The sequence below is a fragment of the Sus scrofa genome, chromosome 9, assembly GCF_054392235.1.
Source record: "Sus scrofa isolate SSC_HxYL_T2T_F1_AM1 chromosome 9, Sscrofa_HxYL_maternal_Yorkshire_Landrace_v2.0, whole genome shotgun sequence".
Taxonomy (NCBI): Eukaryota; Metazoa; Chordata; class Mammalia; order Artiodactyla; family Suidae; genus Sus; species Sus scrofa.
The window spans coordinates 72,799,702-72,825,095 of record NC_139391.1 but is presented as its reverse complement, the minus strand read 5'-3'; the positions used below and the strand labels follow the sequence as shown (position 1 = coordinate 72,825,095).

General features: G+C 39.3%; 2 protein-coding genes and 1 long non-coding RNA gene across 11 annotated transcripts in view; 1 reads left to right on the top strand and 2 right to left on the bottom strand.

The window, feature by feature from the left end:
- LOC100736569 (membrane cofactor protein) overlaps positions 1 to 8,084 on the bottom strand; it is a 61,582-nt gene extending 53,498 nt beyond the window's left edge. For 3 of the 4 annotated variants that reach the window (XM_084976933.1, XM_003482667.4, XM_084976935.1), the window contains exon 1: positions 7,857 to 8,084. In XM_084976933.1, coding sequence (XP_084833059.1) covers positions 7,857 to 7,980 — 124 coding nt within the window. In that variant the 5' untranslated portion in view covers positions 7,981 to 8,084. The remainder of the gene's footprint in view (positions 1 to 7,856) is intronic. The other variant, XM_084976934.1, reaches the window with a different exon arrangement.
- Positions 8,085 to 8,283: 199 nt separating this feature from the next.
- Positions 8,284 to 9,496, top strand: LOC146399979 (uncharacterized). Its single transcript, XR_014815727.1, has 3 exons — positions 8,284 to 8,457; positions 8,710 to 8,841; positions 9,201 to 9,496. It is a non-coding gene; the product is annotated as an uncharacterized LOC146399979 (long non-coding RNA).
- A 3,010-nt stretch (positions 9,497 to 12,506) lies between these two features.
- Positions 12,507 to 25,394, bottom strand: part of CR1 (complement C3b/C4b receptor 1 (Knops blood group)) — a 60,809-nt gene continuing 47,921 nt past the window's right edge. For 4 of the 6 annotated variants that reach the window (XM_084976927.1, XM_084976929.1, XM_084976931.1 and 1 more), the window contains 6 exons: positions 22,953 to 23,138; positions 21,078 to 21,101; positions 20,199 to 20,277; positions 15,756 to 15,860; positions 13,647 to 13,718; positions 12,507 to 12,872 (listed from right to left, as the gene is read on the bottom strand). In XM_084976927.1, the coding sequence (XP_084833053.1) occupies positions 13,688 to 13,718; positions 15,756 to 15,860; positions 20,199 to 20,277; positions 21,078 to 21,101; positions 22,953 to 23,138 (425 nt within the window). In that variant the 3' untranslated portion in view covers positions 12,507 to 12,872; positions 13,647 to 13,687. The remainder of the gene's footprint in view (positions 12,873 to 13,646; positions 13,719 to 15,755; positions 15,861 to 20,198; positions 20,278 to 21,077; positions 21,102 to 22,952; positions 23,139 to 25,394) is intronic. The other 2 variants (XM_084976928.1, XM_084976930.1) reach the window with 1 other exon arrangement.

Genomic DNA, 25,394 nt, shown 5'->3' with positions numbered 1-25,394 from the left:
CTTCTTTTTAATTATCTGTGGGCTTGACAACCTAACAAATCTGCTAGAAAAATTATGTAAAATAATATGATGGAGACACATCAAGTCAAGTCCTAAGGGGCTAAAGAAATGCAGAGGCCTCTTCTATAAGGTTAAGGATTTAGGGAGAAAGAAAGAGACATATTTTGATCACCAAGGAAACTTCTCTTTCTTACTACCTAGATGTGGGTCTTCAGACAGAGACAGTAGTCAAGAAAGAACTCTAAACAAGTGAGATGCTACCCTCTTTTCACATCATATTCTAAATTCTAAACTCTTCTCAATACACTGTATAATATTTCATTTACATCATGTCCTAAAATTGTTTCAACATTTGGCAAAGGTCAACATTTCCACCACGCTGATCTTGATACATGAATGCTCCTCAATCAAATGCCCTAAAACAAACAAAAAAGCAAAAACACAAACAAAAAGCCCGAGTTATAAAGCCCATCATGGCTTAGCAGGTTAAGAACCTGACATAGTGTCCGTGAGGATGCGGGTTTGATCCCTGACTTCGCTCAGTGGTTAAGGATCCAGTGCTGTTGCAAGCTGCAATATAGGTCTCAGATGTTGCTGTGGCTGTGGTATAGGCCCGCAGCTGCACCTCCAATTGGACCCCTAGCCTAGGAACTTTCATATGCTGCAGATGAGGCTGTAAAAAGTAAAACAAACAAACAAACAAACAAAACATATATATATATATATATATATATAGAGAGAGAGAGAGAGAGTTTAAAAAGATTTGCATAGTTAAATTTTATTAATAACATTAAATGTACTAAATACTCTGAGCCATACAGTATTATTTTACAATAGGAAAAATTGGGCTAGAAATGCTATATAATTCCATTCTAGATATAAATGTATAAGATCTTTCTAGAATACCCTGGGAGCACTAAGAAAGAAATCAAGATAATAGCATGCCTATAATTAAATTACACATGTGGTTTGTTTATGCATTCAATTTCAGTAGCTATCTTGAAAACATAAAAAAAGAGAGAGAATTCCTAATATGACTCTCATATACAGTGGTGCTGTGTATGGAGAAAGAAATGTCAATTGGATAGTTTAATCTGTTTAACTAATTTGAAGTATTTCTTCTCATTAGCATGCATCATGAAACACATGCTTTCAACCATGTGCAATTGAGCCCATTTGCTTTGGCAACCTGTTGGTTACAAGCCTCATACACCAACAATTGAGTCTCAGGTCACACATTTTTATGGTCAAATTTCTTCTTTTGCTCAGAACATCACATTTTTTTCCTATGAGGATTTTCAAACTAAACTTCCCCAGCTTCAGAAAAATAAATTCCTGACTAATTTTTGCTAGATATTCCCAAATTATTCATATAATTATTATTAGGCTGCAATGCTATGCTTAAATAATAAATGCCATTACATAATATGACAGGCTGAATTCAGAAAATTTCCCAATGTCCCGGATGAGTTTCAGGAAAGTGAAAGGGTGCTCTGCTATGAATCAAGAGAACTGTTCATTTTCTATACACTTGCAAGAATTGTGCAAGCCTTCTCTACCTGCTTGAAAACATTATAAATAACCCTCTGGCACAAGCATGCACCCACAATCCTGCCCAGGTGGTACTTCCAGAAAATCATAGTCTCTGATCAAAATGGAAACCTCAGTGAAACCTGATCATCCTGCCCTTTCTCTCATGGATGACACAACCTTTTTTTTTAATTTCCATTATAGCTGATTTACAGTGCTCTATTTCTCTTTAACAACAAAGTGGCCCCATTGTACATGTATATACATATTCTTTTTCTCACATTATCCTCCATCTTGTTCCAGAAAAAGTGACTAGGTATAGTTCTCTGTGCTATACATCAGGATCTCATTGCTTACCCACTCTAAGTACAAGAGTTTGCATCTATTACCCCCCAAATCCCAGGCCTTCCCATACCCTTCCCCTCCAATCTGGCAACCACAAGTCTGTTTTCCAGTCCAAGATTTTCTTTTCTGTAGAAAGGTTCATTTGTGCTATTGACACAACCTATTTTTAAACTTTCTTTACTTCTTCAAAACACAGTCTTTCACATCTAACCAAGCAATATTATGTCTCAATTCCCAGTCATTTATAGGCCACTGAAAAGTACTTTCAAAGTCATTAAGTAGCCTCCTTCTAGGTAAGCCTAGAAGCCTTCTCCTAACCCTCTCTCCCTCAGTAATTGTTGTTACCCAGTCTACAACATCTGGAGCCATTGATCACTCTCTCCTCACTCCCTCCTGCCTGGGAAGCTCTCTCTCCTTGTTTTCCAGGTAGTAAACCACCCTGGTTTTCAGCCTGTCCTCTGGCTGCTCTTCTTTCTCTGCCCGACTGGATAATGTGATGTCCCTTGTGGGGTGTTCTAGGAACTCTCCTTATTTCGTTCTGCAAATACCCACCCCCATGACACCATTACCACTGATAAGAGCTGCCCCCCAAAGCCCTCTCTCCATCCCCAACCTCCAGCTGGGGTGCCGAGTTTACGCGTTAAATTGAGTCCCCACTGAGCTCCGCTTGGACTCTCTTACACGGTCTCATCAGGAAGCCAGAGAATGGACTCTGACTTATCATGCCCAGCAAACAAGATACACGTTTTTCACAGCTGAAGTGCTTGTTCCCCCTATTTCTAGCCTTACTTCTAATCAAGCCACTACCATTTCTTCTCTCGATTGCTACAAGAGTTTCTGCATAGGATAGGTCTCTCTACTGGTCTTGCCATCTTTCATTCAGTTCATTTTCACACTGCCACTGGAGAAACACTGATATGATACCATGCCAAGGCTCCTCCAAGTCAGATACGTTCCAAGGGCTCCCTGAGGCCCTTGTGATAATGTCTAAGGCTAACAGACATGGCTAACAGAGCCTTGAGGTCTGCACACTCTTCTAAGCTGTATTCAACATCACTAGCAGTGCCTATTAAATCACTGAACTTACTGTATAGCACTCTCATCCCCATGCATCATTTTACTTCAGCTTTGCCCAGAGACTTGGCTGTTCCTCCCACCTACTCATCCTGTGGTTTCTTCTCAGATGCCACTTCTTCCTTGAGGCCCTTGACATCTCTCACTCAAAAAAATGGGGTTATATGTCCTCATGATGCCTCAACTTATATCTCGCAAGGCATTTTTCATACTGTAAATGTCCATTGTTTATACTCCTTATGATACTGGAACCTTCTTGAGGACCATGCCTCATTCATCACTGCATTTCTAGCTCCTCGGGCCAGAGCTGAGGGAGCACAGCTGTCAGTTCTATACATGCTTGGATCGGAATTTAACTTCTCTATACTGTTCAGCCCTCTAGTCCAGAGATAACTGCACACTGTCACTTTATCTTTGCTGTTTTTGTGCCTGTTTTCATATTCCACCCACTCCCCCACCACTGGTTTAGTTACAGACATTTCCCTTTAGCAGTTTATCATTTCTTTCATATTAAAATAATTATGCTTGGAGTTCCCACGGTGGTACAGTGGTAATGAACCTGACTAATATCCATGAGGACGCAGGTTTGCTCCCTGGCCTTGCTCTGTGGGTTAAGGATCTGGCATCGCCGTGAGCAGTGGTGTAGACTGCAGACACGGCTTGGATCTGGTGAGGCTACAGCTCTGATTCCACCCCTAGCCTGGGAACTTCCATATGCCATGGGCGCAGCCCTAAAGGGACAGTAAATAAATAAATACTTATGCTCTATTATTTTATTTTAAAGCCATCCTACATTACTTCTATGACCAGAAACAGTATCTTAACATTATTTAAAGAGAACTCCTAAGACTGTGGGGTACATTTTGTCCCTAAAGATGGGCAATGAACAATTGCAGAGCTTGTTTCTTACAACAGTGGTGATACTAATCATTTTAGAAAGAGCAACTTAAGCCCTACTTGTTCCAATCATCATTTTGGTGTTTTTAAACTATCTTTTTCTTCACAATCTTCCGATGAGTTGGGTACAATTTCTCTTTCTTTAAGATGAATCACCTCAGCCACGGTAAAGTGAAGTAACTTGCCCAAGAACACATTCCCAGTAGGTAGGAGACACAGGGTCAAGCCAGATAACTAGTTCTACTAACACTATTTTCCATCACTGTCTGTCACTGAGAACCCTCCTATGTGTGTCTGCAGCTTAGTCCTCAAGAAATGGTCTCCTACTGAGCTTGGGGAAATTACTAGAGACCGAGTTTACATCTGCTTTGCGCTAATCAAAAAAAAGGTCTTGATGTACCCCCAAAGAACAGGTAAAAATATCATAGTCTAGATTTTTATGATGGTAATTATTCTTTCCTGATTCCCCTGTTCTTCCAAAATTATTCACTCTGTGATCTACTCTATCTTCCTCTTGTTTCCTTTGCCCTACTGCTGCCACACACACCTCGGCAGTCCATGACTGCCCCAAGCTGGTATCACATCTCTGAGCTTTTGCTCACACTGTTCCCTCTGCTCTGAACACCCTTCCTGCTGCTCAGGAAAAACTTCTGTTCAACTATTATCTTCTTTGACTTAATCCACTCAATATCTCTAGGAAATACTGCCTACTTCCCAGGGAGAGGTAGTGACCAGTTGTCTTCTGTTGTGTAAGCAGATTTCTGCAGGAAAGAACCCTGTGCAGGGAAGAGCCTTCTGCCAGAGACCCCCTTTTTGTCTTGTCACTTTAGCAAAACTATATTTTAACTAACCTCTAGCCCAAGCATATCTTTCAAATCTTTCGATCGTATAATACTTTGCCTAATGTGTTGGTTCTTTCCTTAGATCAAAGAAATAGAAATGATGAGTGAGTAATTAAGATAGGACCAGATCTTTCCTCCAGCTTCCCCTTCAGTAATCTCACTGGCAAACTGTGTGAAAGAGTGTCTAAAGAAAGACCACAAGGAGCTGATAAGTCTGCATGCAATGGGATATATCAATGAATATGATCCCCTGTTTCAATGATTAGCTGAGAGTACGTCCCCCTTTTCCCTTTAAAAATTTTTTCTCGGCCAAGCAGAATCTTCAGAGTTGGCTCTGGAATAGGTGTCTGCCTTCTCCCCAGATGGTCTGCCTTCTGAATAAAACAACCTTGTCTTTCCTACCAGCACTTGTCTCTCCAGTGCTGACTTTGTGAACAACCAGAAGCCAGACCTGAGTTCAATAGCTCATGGCCTCTCCTCTGTATGGATCTCTCAGCTCATCATTCACATGTTTTCATTTTTAACAGGTAATATAGCTGACTCCATTCATCCATATGGCCACAATACCTAGTAAAGTCTGTCCCTCAAAGCAGTTACTGAAGAAACTTTGGTTCTCAGTTCCACTGCTGTAAAATGAAAAACAATGGTAAAGAATATAGTAGAATGAATCTAATATTGAAAAAAAATCGTAAAGCTTTATGCATTGGAAGATTTGACCACCTAATTTCTTTTGTGGTCTATCTCCCGGTATTATGGTAACAAAGCAACTGACCAGCTGAGGACTGTTCTTGCACTGGAATATGCAGAGTAAAGCACCTAAGAAACTACTGTGGAAGCGCTTATCAATCTTGGCTCCTTTCACTGGCAAGAAAAAAAAAAAATCAGCAAAAGAGAGATTGTAGGTTTTGACCCAAAATACAGACCCATTCTGAAGGAATGAGAGTCCCTTCTCAGACTACTACTGAGATGGCAAGCCGCCCAGGCACAACACTATCTGCTTATAAATCCTCCTCCCTGCTTCAGTGAAATGGTTATCTTATCCACGTGCTTTCCCTGCCCAGCATAGTGAGTTCTCATTTATACCTTATCAAAGTTCCCCCACCTATCCTGATTTTACTTTTCGACCTTAAACTTAATCTTGTTTTTCCTCTTCTTCATTCCTAGTTATTACCTTCCATGATACCTCCGGTTCAGTTTATCTATTTTTTCCCTCTATATTAGAGTTCATGCTTTCCTTCAACGTCTCTTTAAGCCTCTTCTAAACATGATTATTCTCTAAAAAAAAAATCCTTTAAATTTATTCTTAGCATTGCTGTACTGGCACCCACACCCCTGCTACATAGAAATAAACTTTTAAAATGATCAGTCACAAGTAAGACTGGAGTATGGTGAGCCCTGAGAAGTCTACAATCAAGGGGAAGAGACATCCTTTCTGACCCCAGCTGCCCCTGCCTTAGCTTTTCAGGCACCACACAAAGGCCATCCTAAGCATGGCTTTTAAGAGAACTTTCCTCCTGGAAGCAAGATAAGTTTGTCCTGGGCTTCAAGCCCTGGCTGGATGTTACCTTTAATTTTCTGGTACTTGAAAGTTATATAGGCATGTTGACACTGAGGCAAAAAACTTGGGCATTTGGAAGCCAAGATCTCTGCATTCTAGTGAGGAGAGAACAGAAAACAGAGTTTGGGAGGGTGACTACCAGTTAGGGGGGGATTTGAGTTGGAGTTTGTGTGTCTACTGGAAATAGTGGACCAGAGAAGGTGCCTCTGACGGATTAACATCCCAGCTGAGTGTGAAGAATAAAAAGGAGCTAGTTATACAAGAGGCAGGAGGAGAATGTTCTAAGGTCGAGGGAACAGCAAGTGCAGAAGGCAAAGTGGCAGAGTTTGGCCTGTTGGATGAACAGAAAAGTCATCCCTTCCACCAGTCGTCTGTCAAATGCTGTCAGAGAATCATGCTCCTTTCCTCCTGGGCACTTCTCTTGGGTTATAACATATTCATTACTATTATGTTTTGGCTACTGCCTGCCACTCCCAAGAAATTCTAGCAAATACTTGATTTCCTAATGTGTGCCTGGCACTGGTGACCCAACAGTGGGCAAAACATAGCCCTACATATGTCCATGTCTGTACGCAGACAGAAAAACAGTGAAATAAGGATCATGAAAATAGGAATGGTGTATAACTGCTCACTAGTCCTTCCTCAGGGCCAGCACAGGACCTGGCAAACAGAAGGTGAGTATTTGTTGAATAATGCTGCTAAGGAAAAATGTGGCATACAAACTACACGTAACAGAGCCAAAAAATACTTAAGCATGGAAACACATGTGCATATAAATAGAGAAGGATATCTACCAAAGTATTAAAAATGATTGTCCTTTGTGTATGTTTTATGCCATAGCATGTCTTTGGGGACATACATTTATTTTAAAGTATTCGTTCGATTCAATGAAACTTGAAAAAAACCTTAGTGAACGGGCCTCAGCTCTAGTTTATGAACTGTATGGGAAAACCAGATGAACATCATTTTAAGTTCATTTTCAGGATACTCATTTTTCGCTAGGTTTGGCTATAAAGCAAACAGTAAGCTTCCTTGTGCCACCAAGGGGCAAGACTAGGCTGACAACTTCCACACGCACTACCAGGGTACGTTAGCGTGGGATCGCCTAGCGCAGCAGGGCACACATACCCCCAACACAAGGCATCACCCTCCCAAGGAACACAGGGCAAAGCTTCCCACAGGCACAGCACCACCCTAGCAACATCCCCAGTACCTAGGAATTCAAAGACAAGCCTTCCCCGCCAGCCCCGGATTCCTATTCCTGTCCAGACTTGGCTCAGTCCCGGAAACATCCTACAAGATTTGCAAGGGACCCAGCCTGGCCTCAGGTAAACCCTGGCCGCGACCACCACCCTGCACCGCTCAGTGCCCACCACCACGCATACCTTGTCCTTGGTCACTATGTGGTCCCCACCCCATTGGGTCCCTGAACAGCACGGCCTGGGACACGCTAGTCACACCTTCTACCCCAAATTCACCCAAACCCGGGTGGATTCCACTCCGCGCCTCTGCCCCCAGCCGCCAAGCAAGCTCCCCCCAGCGGTTCTGGCCTGCCTGTTTCCCACCCACTCCAGTTCTCTGACGGGAGCACACCCTCTCCAGGCTCCTACCGAAGGCGAATAAGGGTAGCGGGAACACTAAAGCCAGCAAAAGAATCCCCACGCAGCACCAGGAAAAAGGAGGCCTCTCTGGGCGCTCGGGAGGTGCCTTGCGCGGTGCGCAAGCCACCGTCATGTTTGGGGAAATCAGCGGTAAATCTGAGGCCAACCCATGAGACAGCTTTTAGGGTAGGCTTACCAGACGCAACAATCCCCAGAGTCACTGTGGCAAACTCTGTCACGCAGGTGGGCGTGGCCTAGAGTGCAGACGGCGGCGGGAGAGCGTGCCTAGCGGAGCCAATGAGCGGGCTGCAAGGCGGAGCCTTAGGCCGGGGGGCGGAGCCTTAGCTCCTAGGGCTGCCCTTAGGCCTGAAGAAGCGGGGCGTGGCCCTGGCCCGAGTCTAACTCTCGCGTTCAGGGGCATCTTCCGTTGTGTCTCCCCCTTGGGCCCTGATTGGCTCTTCCCTCTGCAGCCCTAATGATCGCCATGGCCATTTGCCAAAAGTGCCTAGCAGGAACCTGTTTGGGCTAGGTCATCACCGTCCCTTTTCTGGAACGCTAGATTGAAGAATAAAGTACATCGACCTGAAAATAGAAACCTAGGGCGGAGACAGTGAGTCATCATGGGGCAGGCACCCCTCAGGACTTCAGTTTGGACCTGGGGCACTCCAGGCTGTCCGGACGCCTGGGTGCTTGCTCAGTCGTTGGCATCATTCGGAAATAATTTGTGAGAATAAGTTGAGGTTTCCATAGTTGAGTGCCTGCTACTGAAGCTTCTCATGACTTGGTAGATTTCAAAATTACAAAATATTTGACCATTGTTTTCCCAGCTGTTGATGTCAGTTAATCTCCCCTCTTTTCCTAGGAGAGAACCTCTGGAAAGGTAAATCGTTAAACACCACCAAGCCATTAACATATGGGGTCTCAGCTCTACGGGGCCCTTGCCCTTGAACAACTAAATGTTTTATTGAAGATGAAGTATACCTGCATGAAAAAGGTAAGGGACAGGGGTTCATTAAGTGCCAAATTCGTGGAAGCAATAAATGTCCTTACAGGTAGAATGGGTAGGAATTGGTGAGGTGCAGTGCATAAGGGGGAGAATTTTCTGTTGGAACAATCTTGCAAACAATGTTAAAAAATTAGCAATGAGCAAGATTTATTTGTAGAATTTAAGTTTACGTGTATGGCTAGTAAAAGAAATATGAAAGTAAAATGATTGGCATTAAAGAGCAAACAAAAGGAGTTGACATTTTCTTCCTATTAGTTGGCAAAGAATAAAAGGCCCAATTAATTCGTGTAAACACATCGGGACCAGCACCCTCGAACTTTTGGTTTTTTTTTTTTTTTTTCTAACAGCAGCATATGGAAGTTCCTGGGCTAGAGATTGAAATGGAGCTGCAGCTGCAGCCTTTGCCACAGCTACAGCGAAGATGGATCCTTAATCCACTGAACCGGACCAGGGATGGAAACCACATCCTCACAGAGACAACCTTGGGTCCTTAAATCACTGACCCACAAGGGGAACTCCAAATTTTAGTATTTCATATAATTTTTCTGTATGTCAAAAGTTTTGAAATAGACATCTTTTATTATTTTTTTGATTCTTTAAATTTATTTGCTGCTATTCAAAATAAAGAGCTGGTTCCATAGTATCCTTCAAAGGTGAACAGTGAATTTTTTTTAATGATTTTTATTTTTTCCGTTACAGCTGGTTTTCAGTGTTCTGTCAACTTTCTACTGAGCAGCAAAGTGACCCAGTCACACATACATATATATACATCTTTTTTTCACATTATCCTCCATCATGCGTCATCATAAGTAACTAAATATAGTTCCCGGTGCTATGCAGCAGGATCTCATTGCTTATCCATTCCAAAGGCATAGACATGACTTTTTTGTTTGTTTGTTTTGTTTTTTGTCTTTTTGCTATTTCTTTGGGCCGCTTCCGCGGCATATGGAGGTTCCCAGGCCAGGGGTCGAATCGGAGCTGTAGCCGCTGGCCTATGCCAGAGCCACAGCAACGCGGGATCCGAGCCGCGTCTGCAACCTACACCACAGCTCACGGCAACGACAGATCATTAACCCACTGAGCAAGGACAGGGACCGAACCCGCAACCTCATGGTTCCTAGTCGGATTCGTTAACCACTGCACCACGACGGGAACTCCCAGACATGACTTTTAAACCACCAGTTTCATTTAGAGTTTATCCCAGAGAAATGATCAGAGCTGTGAACAACGATGTATAGCTTTGGGGGAAAAGTTAAATCCACATGTCTAGCAAAAGTATTAAAAATTTTATTGTAGGTAGTTTATGAGATGGAATTCTGTGTAGCAAGCAATGTAAAAAATATCAATATAAGAAACTATGATACATTCCTAAGTGGAAAAGCAGACTCCAAATCATTGTATACTGTTTGTCATTCCTTTTGTTAAAACAAAAGTAGTGTACTGATACAATTAAAAAAAATATATTAGGTGTAAATATGCCAAAGTTAGCCAATAGTTGATAGGATTATGGATATTTCATTTTCGTTGTGCTTTTCAGCTTTCTATATGGACACTGTTACATTTGGAATAAGGTAAAGAAAAAATTTATTTCCATTCAACCTATATTTCAACAGCTATTTTGTTCATTGAATAGGAATAAAACCTGTATCACATACAGTTGAGGTATGAGAGGATGGTGAGGAAATGGAAATTCTTCCTATAAAACTCAAATACATCAACTGGAATCACCAAATTTTATATATATTTAAACAATTTTTAAACAATATCTGTGCTAAAGCTATTCTGTGATAAAGAAGCCATGGAATTTCCTCTTCCTCCCAGACCAACATAATTTTTTGAATTCTTGGCAGAGCATATAAAACACAAAATTTAGAAATGATGTATAAAGTAAATACCTTACTATCTTGGATTATAAAATCCATAATTCTATAATTAAGGAGGCAGTGAAAGGAACTACAATGCATGGGACTTATCATTTCTGATTGTTCTTATGATTGTGAATGAAAAATGTTCTTTGGCTCAATATTGGCATTTATTTGTGAAAACAGAGAACCTAGTTTTTACTCTCTGCAACTACCTGACATAATGCTGTATCAACTCTATCATAAAATGGTGAAAAAAACTTTCTCATCTACTTTTAGGCTTAAAAGTAAGTTTTTTTTTTTCATGAGAATTATGGCTAGAATTCACTAGATTAGATTCAAATATTGGGGTTTTACTGAAACTTTCCTATAGTCAGGGAAATTTCTACACCTGGGTTCATCAAATCATTCTAAATATAATTGAAGACTTTCACATAGATTTCTTTAACTTATTTTGATTGAGTCCAACTGAGGCTCTATTTGAAAGATCCTGAGCCTTGTTCCTTATTTTTTCTGGACAAGCTCCATGGGGCAGGGATAGAGTTTTCTTGCTATATCTCCAGGGCTGAGACATTTCTAGACCTATACCAGGTGCATAATCAATACCTGTTAATACTGAATGAAATAAATGGGTGTTGTTGTCAATGCAGTTAACATGTCTACCAATCCTCCCCCAGCATGGATTTACCAAATGCTGGAAGAGTTCTGAGAGATTTTGATTTTAACAACTCTAAGCAGTAGGAAGAAAGCAGGATGATTTGTCCCTGGAAGGAATGAACTACAACTGTCTTCACAGAAAACTTTTCCTTTTTTTTTTTTTTTTGGGGGGGGGGGGTCTTTTTAGGGCCGCACCCATGACACGTGGAAGATCCCAGGCTAGGGGTCGAAATGAAGCTGCAGCTGCCAGCCTATACCACAGCCACAGCAATACTGGATCAGAGCAGTGTCTGCAACCTACACCACAGCTCATGGCAATGCTGGATCCCCGACCCACTGAGCAAGGCCTGGTATCGAACCTGCGTCCTCATGGATACTAGTCAGGTTTGTTACCACTGCACCATCATGGGGACTCCCAGAAATTTTTACTAAATCAGGCATGGCAAGCTGACCAATGAAGTGGAGCTACTGTCTGTCTCTTTACCTTGGGATCATCTTAGTGACTGAGTTCAAGGGAAGAGTATTGACTGTGAGTTTCCTAAGGTCCTGAAAGGAAATAGAACTCAAGAGTCAAGCCTCTGAGTAAACGAGGGGCTTAAATACTGGTGTCCTCCAACTGCCCTTAAAGATTTTGTCAAATTACCAGTGAGAAGATGCGACAGTAGGATGGAGGGAGGTGACCAGGATGTCATTAAACAGAGGTTAATTGTGTTAAATAAAAATAGTGTTCGATAACTCTTTTACCTCCTAAATTGTATATTTACACTGCTTTTCAGAGGTGGGGTAACAGCATTCAGGGGCCTGTGAGTGCTCTCAGCAGAGGCTTTCCCCTGTCAGGGTGCTTTACAGGTTAGGTATTTGTGAAGACCTGAAAGATAATGGCTAAACAGAGGATAGTTAAGCCATGTTTTTGCTCTTGGTCTTGGGAGTTCTGCCACTTCTACTTGCACCTGGTGGGCACCTGCCAGCCAATTGGCCTTCTTAACTGTTAACTCAAGAGCATTCCTGTGATACCACACCCAACACAGGGATTCTGAACGTATAGGAAAGAGGGCATTTCTCAGAAGGATTACATATTTATTTGTTTTCTCTTGATTTTTGAAAGCTTTAAGTAGTAAATATATTACAAGTAGATTTGCCAAGATAAAATCTTTTATTCTTTTCTTATTATAATGCTGGAGATATAAAATTACATTTAAACATCATAGACTTAACTTACATGTTACATTCATACAGTTGCACAAAAAGGCAAGTGAACCAAAACAAAATTACAGTGTTAGCACTGATAGTAGCATTGCAGATCCATTGGTCCAGTCCCTGGTCTTTAGATGAAATATGTAAGGCCAGTGGGGAACAGAATTGCTCAATCATACAACTTAAGCAAGGCAATATAGTATTTTGGCCATAGTCAGTAATGTATAGAAAAAAAATATTGCTTGCCATTCCAGTTCTGTAAGGATTAAGCCATTATTCACCGCAGTTGCTCATGGACAGTACACCCTGAGGGAAATTCAGGATGGAGAAAAGTTAGAAGTATATTCTGTGCTTTGGATATACAAGCCCCTAGCTGGTTAAGACACATATCTAAGGAAAAGTATCAATGACCCCAGATCCTTGCATCTTCCTTACATAGAAAATCAATACAATCATTAACTTGAAACGTCTGTTCTCTGGGATTAGCAGTAATCTTCTGACAGTCAACTATATGTTTGTTTGTTTTTTCCCAGCAAAAAATTTATGCATATCCCGACTCCTCCATTATCTCTTTAGAGCAGTTCCTCTGAGCTGAGACACTATTTCCTGGGTGATGGTCCTCAGTAAGGTTCCAGGATAAAGCTTAACTCACAACTTTTACCTTGTGAGTTTTTCTTTTCTTTTTTTTTTTTTTTTTTTTTTTGCTATTTCTTTGGGCCGCTCCCACGGCATATGGAGGTTCCCAGGCTAGGGGTCGAATCAGAGCTATAGCCACTGGCCTACGCCAGAGCCACAGCAACTCGGGATCCGAGCCGCGTCTGCAACCTACACCACAGCTCACGGGAACGCCAGATCGTTAACCCACTGAGCAAGGGCAGGGACCGAACCCGCAACCTCATGGTTCCTAGTCGGATTCGTTAACCACTGCGCCACGACGGGAACTCCGTGAGTTTTTCTTTCAGTGGAGAGCATGTACATTTTACATAGTTAATATGCTGTTACATCTTTAATACATACTTAGTCTATACATAATTTATACATATGTATTTCCCATAGATAAATGATGTTTAAGAAACTCACAGATTTCTTGCAATTAACAAGTGACACATAGCAGATATTTTTTATTCACATTCTCCATCGATATACTCCATTCTGGAGGGGAAAAAAAGAATTCAGATTTTTTTCTTGTGACGGAAGATTTTATTCTAAGAAGGTTGGGAGTTCCTGTCGTGGAGCAGTGGTTAACAAATCCGACTAGGAACCATGAGGTTGCAGGTTCGATCCCTGGCCTCACTCAATGGGTTGCAGGTTCGATCCCTGGCCTCACTCAGTGGGTTAAGGATCTGGCATTGCCCTGAGCTGTGGTGTAGGTCGCAGACGTGGCTCGGATCCCGCGTTGCTGTGGCTGTAGTGTAGGCTGGTGGCTACAGCTCAGATTAGACCCCTAGCCTGGGAACTTCCATATGCTGTGGGAGTGGCCCTAGAAACGGCAAAAAGACAATAAATAAATAAATAAATAAGAAAGAAGAAAGGTTGATTCCCTGGTGATTAATTTCTAGTTCTCCTTTAAATTTTACTTCCTCCAAAACTCAACAAATAATAGATATAGCTAAAGTTTTAACTAAGTAAATCCATTGATTTTATTGAAATCCATTTTCATATATTCGTGGGCTAGCTGTCTTACTTTTTTGTTGACCTAGGTGTATATCCTTTCCTGGTGTTTTGAGAGGGAAGGGGAGGTTTGTCTTTGAAATTTTGTCTCAGATAAGCTATTTACCCTTTGCCTGTGGTATAAATTGCATTTTTTTTTTCATTTATCAGTTGACTTGGCTTACTCTGTTTTTTTTCTATCCTATGTGATTTTAAATTGAAATTCAAGTTGCTGTCCAGTTCAGTCTTTATATTTATCAAAGTAAATGTGAAGAATATACTTTAAAACCCAGAATGAGACAGAAGTTAGCAGTAGCCTTATACAAATCTATTGTTAAACAATCCAAAAAGATTCCTATATTTTCTAGAGATCATTAGAGTGGCTGATAATCATGATGCAGGCATTATGAATAAATCACAAGTTCAAAGGAAGTGTTTATTGCCTTCTGTGGTGGTTGCCATGTTGGGCATAAGAAAGTATGGCATACATTGATAAGAAAGAGATGAATAATAACTTGATTTTTCTCCGTTGCTTTTGTCAAAGGGAAAGCGTTCTCAGAACTGAGCAACTAAATAAAAAAAGCATTGTTCTGGAAAACATACAGATCACCTTTAATGCTCAAAATGATTCCTTGAGTCTCTTTTTTGGAAGGAAGGTTTTGTCAGAGGAAAGTAAACAGGAGCTGGGAGTTTGGAGGAGAATCAGCTTCAGGTAGCACATCCTCCTTCCCTACTCAGAGTCAAGACTGAAGGAAGGTATTGTTTAGTCCATGATAGAAGAATGCTCCCTTGGCCATGCTGAGGTCTCTCCTCCTTCCTAAGGCCAGGAACACTGTCCTTGAACCAATGAACACCCTGACAAGGCCCACCAGCTCACTTCATCCCAGATCGCTCATCATTATTCTCCTTCCACTTCACCAGGCTTCCCAACATCATGTGTTACTACCTCACTGAATATTCTCATGTCCTTTACCATAGGGCTTTGTCTTTGGAGATGGCTGTATTGCCCTCTCTGCCCCTGCACCTGCGCTGAATGTACAGGTCTTAAGCTTTATACAGCGTCTAACTCACTCCTTGTCTACCATATGCTGCCACAAATGATTCACCTTACTCCTGTGAAATACTGTGGCCAAAATTCCAATTATGAATGGGAATTTTGAGACAAATTCATTAAGGAATTCCTACCCGTTTTAATAAAGGTGGTCAATAGTCGACGTGCACAAATGCTTGGGTTGCACAAGAAAAAGAAAAGCGTACTATTCTCAAAGGTTCATAGCACAAATGCAAAAAAATATATAGAAATGCTTTGAAACGAAGATGCTTGAGCTGAACACCGACAGCCATCACCCCAAATCACTGGAAACAGCAACAGTCCAAGAAAACCACGACAACAAAGGTGTTTTCAGCTCCCTAAGTACTTTCCAACTTCTTTTGCTATTAATGATTCCAAACTTGTGCAATATCATATTCAAATCCTACTTTCACTTTCAACATTTGAGTTGTTGAAAACATTTTAAATTCAGTATGTGTATTAGGTACCTGATATTTTCCTCGTTCATTTGCAGAGTTTGAGGATGAACATCATTGCCTTCTTGGGGATGTAAGTGGATAATGATTTCTTTTGATTTTTTATCTGTATTATTGCTAATTGGAAATGGAAAAAATAGGAAAATATTTTAAATACAGAACTTTCAGTTTTGACAGAACTTAGTAGCTTTAATTTGGAAACTTAGGGCATACTTGGCCTCAAACTTCTTAAATATTTGAAGATTTATAAAATGAAAAATATGACCAAATTCCACATTTCAAGACTAAGTAAAAATTTGCATTAGGAAATAATAATCAAACCATCCTATACATTGCGTCAGAAGATGCTAAATTGCCTGTTAGACAAGTGCCCATGGCGTAAAACAGCACATTTCACTATTCAAAAAGTAATTTTGATTGATAAATATTGTTCACCACAGCATTGTGACATTTAGGCTTTACAATGTGAATTACTTGCACTTCAGGCTTACACAGGGCTTCCTTCTTCCCTGTAGTGAAGAAGTTCTGCTTCCTGTACCATTAATATCCACAGTTAGGAGACTGGCAGTTTATGAAGGTATATGAAAACTGACAGTAAACAGAAGTATTTAATCACTTTTATGTAAATATCAGTAATAATCATGTGCACATAACAACAGTTGACTTTTCTGACTTTTGTCATAAGCGTGACATTGTGTTAAGTGAGAGAATGTTATTTTCCCCATCTTACAGGAAAGTAACATTTAGACAGGATAAGATTCTTGCTGAGGGTCTCACAGCTAATGAGTGAATATGAACATAAGTCTTACTAATCGCAAAGCCCAGGGTCTTACCTGGTATGCGCCTTTGCCTCTTTGTGGGTTATTTAATAAGCCCTTCATTTTACATGAGTGAAATGATGAATCAAAAATACCAGTGCTTTTCTATTTCAAGTCTAGGTTGGTATTAGGGATTTAAAGGTGGGAGCACAGAAGAGTTCACTCACTCCACCCCTTCCTGGTCCTCCTTCATTCCCCAGTTACCCTTTACCCTCTCAGGGAAGTTAGAATAAGGGCATCACTTGAGACAAAGAGGAGATTGTCAGGAGCAAAGTTTCCAGATGAGGAAGGGCAAGTTGAGATTCAGGCATGAGGAAGCATGGAGGGCTGGACAGCCACGTGGTGTGGGTTTCCAGGGAGCAGTGATTCGGTGATTAGGTGAGTATTGGCTTGAAAGCGTCTTGGATGATGAGTGGTGCATGGGCTGTCAGAGGATACAACCTTAGTGAATGTATGTTCAAAGAATGGCAGTGCAGGTGGTTGATGGAGCTTCATATGAACATAGGGTAATGCAGGGAGCCTTTACAGAGAGTGGCCTTAAAAGTTTTGAACTCCGTGTTTCATACTGAGGCTTTATCTGACTGTGAACAAGGAGGTTGTTTTGTATAGAAGTGGGAGAGGAGGAGTTCCCATTGTGACTCAGTGGTTAATGAACCCAACTAGTATCCATGATGATTTGGGTTCTATCCCTGGCCTTGCTCAGTGGGTTAAAGATCTGGTGTTGCCATGAGCTGTGGTGTAGGTTGCAGACACAGCTCGGATCCTGCTTTGCTGTGGCTGTGGTGTAGGCTGGCAGCTACAGCTCCAATTCAACCCCTAGCCTGGGAATGTCCATATGCCTCTTGGCCCTAAAACAGACAAAAGACAAACAAACAAACAACAAAAAAAAAAAAAAAAAAGAAAAGAAAAGAAAGAAAAGAAATGGGAGTGGACTCAAGGCAGAAAAAAGAGGCAAGGATTAATGGGCTCTGAATAGAGCAGTCTAACAATTTTATTCCTCAGTGATCAGTACATGACTTATCTTGCTTATCACAAGTTATTGATGTAATAAATATGGGATAAGGTACCAAGTATGCAGATAAGAGCTTTTTTTTTTTTAACTAGTGAAACGTCAAGCCAGTGAGGTTAAATCACAGAAAAACCTTATGTGAATAAGTAGGAAAATTGTCACTAAACTTTAATAAGACAGAGGCTTTTACAGAAATATTATAATTCTCTTAGAGACTAATAACTTAGAGTGAAAAAGGAGAGTTTGCATACTACTCTCTAGAAGGATACTGGCTTATTAAACCAGAGTTGCTGAAACAATCCTAATAAAATAGAGGGGAAAAGAAGGATATCTGAAGGAAAACCAGGAAACATTCCAGCCTTGTATTAAACACCATTTTGGATACTGAATTTCAGTGATATAGAATAAGATTGAGAATGGGCAAAAAAGATTATCAGTAAATAAGTAAAATGGTTCATGGTTTTGAGTCAGATAACTGGGATGAAAGCCTTAAACTCTTAACAGCTTTCCACTGCTATGCTTTGAAGCAAGTCACTGAATTTCTCTGCACTTGGGTGCCTTCTCTGCTTTGGGGAAAGACCATTATTTGGGTCTATGTACCTTACAGAGTTGCTTTGAGGGCCGAAGAAAACCATAAATGGTAAAGCATTTTGTAAACAGGTTATCTATTGCTATTATTATTATCAATTTTGATTACTATACAAATAGAGATTAAAAATCATTAAATAAAAATTATTTTGAGTCCTATAGGAGGTCCCTGCCCACAAGGAGCTCATTGTCTGGGGAGAGGCATTGTGAGGAGTCTCGTGGAGACCAGGAAGACACAGAGGATTTAACCAAGTGGGAAAGCCCAGTGCAGGGAGAGGCAGGCAATGAATAGATTATTCGCAAGTTCTGCTATGATATTCTTTGTCTTTTAATTAATAATTTTTATAGTTGGTTTACAGTATTCTGTCAATTTCTACTGTACAGCAAAGTTACCCAGTCATATATACATATACCTTCTTTTTCTCACATTATCGTCCATCCTATTCCATCACAAGTGACTAAACATAGTTCCTTGTGCTAATACAGCAGGATCTCATTGCTTATCCACTCCAAATGTAATATTAATACTTTGCATCCCACTTTTAAAAAAAAGTATATTATTGGCATCCTCTGTGAAAAAACTTCAATTTCTGTAAAGCTTCTTTAGGAAACTGCCTTTGCTGAGAAGGTTTGCAGTAGAAAACTATTCATTGGAAGTTGAAAACTCTTTCTCATAGGTATAGAGTTTGCTCCTCAGGCTTAGTGCAATGATCTCATTAACTCTGACTTCACTGACTTTGTTATAACTAAATCAACTAGCACAAAAGCTGTGACATTGTCTTCCCAGTCAAAAACACTTCTTTATTTAGATCTTAATCTGCAAGGTTTGGGCAAGTTTTTTAAAAAAATAGATGGTGTTTATAAAAGATTGTTATTTTTTAAAATATCCATGCAAAACTTCAGTTCTTCCACACTGGCAGCCCATGGTATGTGTCCCATCGGACACACTCTCTAACTTCTAATGCCTTGTATAGAGGTTGGAGTCTGAAATGTTGACGCAAAACTGTGCTCTCACTAACACCCTTGTAAAAATTCCTTCTATTTTCTCTTTTGCAAAATTTGAGTCCTTTATAAATTCTAAGCTTAGAAAAAGTGTTTTTAGTATTGTGTATATTTCTTTATAAAAGGTAACAGACCCCATAGAATCATTTGACCCCCATGACAGCCAACCAAGACTTAATTGCAGTTTTGACTTTCTGCAGAAATGTAATCTTAATCAATCAGTCTGGAATTTTCTGGTCAGCATCAGTGAGGCCCTCTCCATCTCCCAGAGGAAGATGAGGTAATTGGCTTCATATTCATAAATCCTTGCTGTCCACCTGCCCCTACCCAAAGAAGACGTCCTGGTTTTAAAATAATCTTATTTTCCCTAATATTTCTCTTGCCCCACCCTTCTTCCAATAAAAGCCTTCCATTTGTACAACTCCTCTGTGCATCTGTCTAAGTGTCTTTCTACCCAACTCATGAATCCTTTAAGAAAGCCAAAGATCTTCAGATTTACCAAGCTGAATTTTGTTTTTAACAGGGTAACTACTTCTTTATTCATAATGTGTATCATCAGCCTTCTTTATAAGAATTACCATGTCTGTTGATGGAGTTCTTTTTTTTTAAAGAAGTTTTCTATGTAAAAAATTAATACTCAGAAACCTCAATTAAATAGTTGAGAGACCAGAAGTGGGAGCTCTCCTGCCTTGGAAAGACAGCCAAGTCCACATGGAGGAAGAAAGACCTGTCTTCTTTCCTGGCAAAGATTCAGCCAAGGAAAAACCCTAGACTCTTTGTTTAGGGTAGCTCTCCCAACTTCCTGTTTCTCCCTATGAAAGCACATGCCTCCGTTCCATTGCCTCCTGGGATTTGCATGAGGCTTCCCATGGTTGCAGACCTCAAGCTGCAATTCTCTGTTGATTCCAAACAAACTTATTTTTGCTGGAGAAATAACTGGCAACTGGTTTTAGGTCAACATCTTTTACTTCTCTTTGGTTTCCAAGAAGAGGCAAATATAGTTATAAACATTTTCTAGGAGAATACAGCTGTCCTTACCTTTTTTTGCGCTTTAGAATTATCCAACAGGAAAGAATGATGGGTAAGATAAGAAGGATCATACCAGAGAAGAACATGCCTAGGCAGCAAAACAAGATAATTGAATGCATGGAAAATATAACCTATAGGTTTCAAACTCTACCTTAATATCTAGTCCCATTAGAGGTTGCCAAGGAGTTTTTTGTTTTGTTTTGTTTTTATGTTTTTTGTTTTTTTTTTTAACTGTAACTATAAATTCTGCTATAAAAAAACATCCCCCACAGGCTTACTGTTTGATCTAGCACATTAGTCTTATTACCACTAGGGGTCATAATAAGCAGTGAGAGAGTAGTTTGTAACCTTTGTCCGATGACAGCTTTTCAACAAGCACTGGAGTTCCTGGGCTCAGCTCTCCATGGCCCTGTACATGTCTCAAATGTGAGGCACAAGGCATGAGCTATTCTATGCAGCAGATTCTATTCTCTTTGACACTCTGTCATACAGCCATTCCTCTCATGTAGTCAGATCACAGGAATGGTCTTAGAAAATTGGTCTTTGTGGCTTTAACTTGTGCAGATGGGCACAACTACCATCCTGAAGACTATTTCCAGGTTATTAACCAAAGAGGAAGTTACCTTCTCCAAGTACATTGAAACAGGAGGACTAATCCTTTTTTGGCAATGGTTCAAAAATAGTATAGAACATTTGATAAAGGACACTTTATATGCATATAAGGATACCAGTTTTGCCACAGCATGGCCTGAATTTATTATTATTTTCTTTCTAATTGAAATTGCAGTGTAAGATAATTTGATCTCTTTTTATAGTTCATTTATTATAAGTGTATACTTACTCTTATGGATGCTAGGGTTCCTCAAAAAAACCCTTAACAAAACTTACCAACTATGAGAGAATCACGTGTGCCTAAAAGGAAGACAAAGGCCACAAATACATCAGTCTGGCACACAACATGATCAAACAGGAGCTCTCAGCCAGTTATAAATTCATCCTGATTTTTTTAAGTACACACTCTTAATTTTTTTCTAATATAAAAAACCAATAGTTTTATTTACACAATCTTATTTTAGCTTGTATACTCAGAAAAGTATGGGGATTTTTTGTTTTTAAATTAATGTTTTGTCAAAAAGTGGTGTAATTAGTGCAGAAAATTTATAAAACAGAATAAAAAATAGCATCCATAATCCTACTATCCTGACATGTTGAAATGCATTCATTCCCTTCTGGTACATTTCCGTGTTCTAAGTTTTTAACCTAGTTAGAGAATCCTTCTATTTATCTCATCTTTGAACAGTGGAATTACATGCTCAATATATGTTAACTTTTATAATCTTTACTACCACCACAACCACTACTACATGTATGATAACACAACTTATTATTTTTTTACTTATTTCTCATCTGTCTACTGCTTTCTTTGTTAATTTTCGAGTTCTAAGTCAAATTTGCTGACCTTTTATAATTTTCTCCATCATATCAGAAAGTTCAAAAAGTTTTTTTCCTAGCTGTTTTATATTCTTTTTTCTTTTTCTGCTTTAGTTTTCCTATGTTGATTTTTAAAATTTTTAACTCTTTATTACATCTGGTATTTCTTGTAAGATAAAAGGAAAGGTTCTGAATTTTTTTAATTATACTTATATTATTTATCTTTCTTTTCCACTAGGATTGAAGATGTCTGAGTTACTATATTTTTCCTGTTAGATAATTTTTGTTATTTATAATAACCTTTATTTTTATTAATATCTATCTTGTTCCATTTTTAATAAAAATAAGTCTAATTTTGCTGGTATAAAGTGATTTATGTATTGTGGCCTTTTATTCTAATATCTGGTAGGGTCAGACATTCAAATTTTGTGAATTTTATGTGTATCATAGCCACATTGTTAGAATACTAACAAAGGCATTCATATAGTTGGGCAGTGGAATAAATATAATTTGCCAAAGGAATAAATATAATTTGATGTTAAGGGAGTGTCAAGTTTAGAATTTAGAAATATTATTTGTGAGCGAGTTTACTTAATACATTTAAGGGATTAACCATAAGAAAAAAAAGAAAAGAAAAAAAAAACTGGATCTCAAACAATCTTGATATTCAATCATGTATTTTAAATAAGAGTCATAAGAATGGGGGGATGGGAAGCCTAGCACTAGTTTAGGTTAAGAAATGCTATTCATTGTTAGTTTTGCTCATCTGCTCCTTTATGAGTACAAGTTTAGGGTTTAGGATTTTCCATTTTCCATCACCCTCTCATTGCCAGCAGAGGGCTACTTTTTCTACAGAGCTCAATGACACATGGTTTCTAAATCGCATATCCAACTGCACTAGGTTAAAATCCGATAGCCTATACCAATGACAGAAAATGACCAGCTAGTCTCTGCAACTTGGAAGGTGCTCCCTGACTCATGCTGAAAACATTCTTGAAGGCCTACTCTACCACTATTGTGCTACTGAGATTTTAAGGCTCACAGGCTGTAATCAAATCATTGCTGTTCAATGCATGCAACAATAGAGTGATATAGGAAACCAAAATGTTTAAAGAGGGCCTTGTAGAGAGATGGATGGGTTGAGAAGCGTGAGGAGCAAGACTTGCCTTACTCACTGCTAAGGGTTTGGGGGGAGGAATTAGGGGCTCTTATTGCATTCCTTAGCTCTTAGCACATGCCATAGTCTCACATTACATTCAGTGACCATATGGATGAATGAGTGAACAGTAACCTTGACTGGGAAGGCTATACATTCCTTGCATTTGCACTTACGAGATGTACATATGGCCAAAGGAGGGTTCCACATGTTATCTTCCTGGCACTGGCTCGAGGGACTGCCTTCCATAGTATACCCATCTTCACACTCCAAAGTTATATTATCTCCATACTGATAGACTTTTCTCACTTCTAATTTCTTCTGGATTCCATTCATAATCTGTGGGAGGCTGCATTTTACTTCTGAAATTAGAACAATTTTAAAAAAGAAATTGAGGAGTTCCCTTCGTGGCTCAGTGGTTGATGAATCCGAATAGGAGCCATGAGGTTGCAGGTTCGCTCCCTGGCCTCACTCAGTGGGTTGAGGATCTGGCGTTGCTGTGAGCTGTGGTGTAGGTCGCAGATGCAGCTTGGATCTGGCATTGGGGTGGCTCTGGCGTAGGCCAGTGGCTACAGCTCCGATTCGACCCCTAGCCTGGGAACCTCCATATGCCAAAGGAGCGGCCCTAGAAAGGGAAAAAAAAAAAATTGATATTTTATTGTTAATGGTTAGTTGAAACTTTGCCTTCAGCAGAGATGAATCATGTCTTCACATCAAAAACTGATAACTCTCCAACAACATCTTATGATTTTAAATTCTCTGACTTACATTTTTAATGTAGAGTAAGGGAATATGAATACATTGCTTATAATTATTTTTAATGATCATACTTAAAATTATTGACAACTCCTCAACAGGAAAGTTGTGATAAAATTAGGAATTAGGAAAAAAACCGTGTTCCATCCCTGGAGCCACTTGGGCCACACCACGAGAAAATAGTAAAATCGTTTCAACTCTGTCTAGGTATACAACTAATACAGGAATTTTGTCTCTTGAGTAAATGCATATTTCTTCCTCATTTCTATGCATAGAAGAAGTTAATAAATTATGATTCTGAATTTAAAGTGTTATTTTTTACTTAATATATTGCTTTTAGCTTGAAAAAATTAATAAATAGAAACATTAATTAAATAGAGTCTGGACACCAGAAGGGGGAGGAGATTTTACACCTTGAGATAATAGCATAACTCAACAGGAAAAAGTAAGACTCCTCTTTTTTCGCTGGCAGAAAATCAGCCAATGAAAAGCCATAGATCTTTGTTTTTCAGAGTCCTCCCAACTTCCTTTCCCCTACTATTAAAGAGTTCTGCTTCTCTTGCTGTGTAGGGACTTGCATGTGGCTCGCCATGGTTACAAACCCAAAACTGGAATTCTCTGCTGATCCTGAATAAACCCATTTTTCTTGGAGAAATAAATACAAGCTACTTATTCATTTTAGGCCACAACTAGAAATGTGAAAATTATGAAAGAAAATATCTCACTAGTAAAGGCACAGTAGTAGATAAACCATTTATAAAGCTAGGAGAGATATTAAAAGACAAAAGTAATGAAATCATCTATGTACACAATAGTAGTTAAGAGATACACAAAACAAAACAAAATGTAAAATATAACATCAAAAACATGAACATTGTGGGAAGAAGTAAAAATGCAGGGTTGTTAGAATGCATTCAAACTTAGATCATCCATTGAAGAAATCATTTATACACACACACACATACACACACACACAATATATATATGTAATCATAGATAGAGATGGATAGAAACAAAATAATCCTCCCCAACATAAATGGATCTGGAGGGTATTAGTGTAAATGAAATAAATAAAGAAAAAGAAAAAAAAAAGAAAAAAAATACAGAAAAAGAAAAAAAATACCATATGATTTCATTTACATGGAATATCTAAAAAACAAAAGAAACAAAACAAAAGGAAAACAGATCCATAGAAACAGAGAACAAATAGATGATTTCTAGAGGAGTGGGATAGTTAAAGGGAATTAAGAGATACAAAGTTTCATTTATAAAATATGACACAAGGATGTAATATACAGCATAAGGCATATGTTCAATAATATTGTAATAACTTTGCATGGGGGCAGATGGTTACTAGATTTATCATGGTGATCATTTAATGATTTATACAAATGTCAGGTATGTAATATACCTAAACATAATATGGTACGTTAATGATATTTCAATTTACGGAAAAGAATCTGTCTTTGTAGAAACGTCCCTGGCTGATATTGCTAATGATAAAGATGGAGAATGACTGCTTAAAAAATGTGCGTAAAGAGGACAGTTATTATGACAAAATGAATTTTACTTAAATGAAAAGAAAGCAGCTGTCAAGAGAAGGGAATATTACCCTTTTTATTTTCAGGAGAAGCACTATTCCAGCATCTTAATTTGAAAATTAATTTCTGAACTACCCCCTGAATCTTTATACTTTTTTATGTAACTAAAGCAAGGAGGGGTGAGCTTTCCAGTTTCTGCAGAGCCACAGGGACTCTGATTTTGTGCAGTCCATTCTTCCAAATAAATACAGAAAGGTCACTTACCATGTCTATGGTCGCCCTCATTTCCCCCGTCTCTCAAATCGGAGGGATAGGAGGACA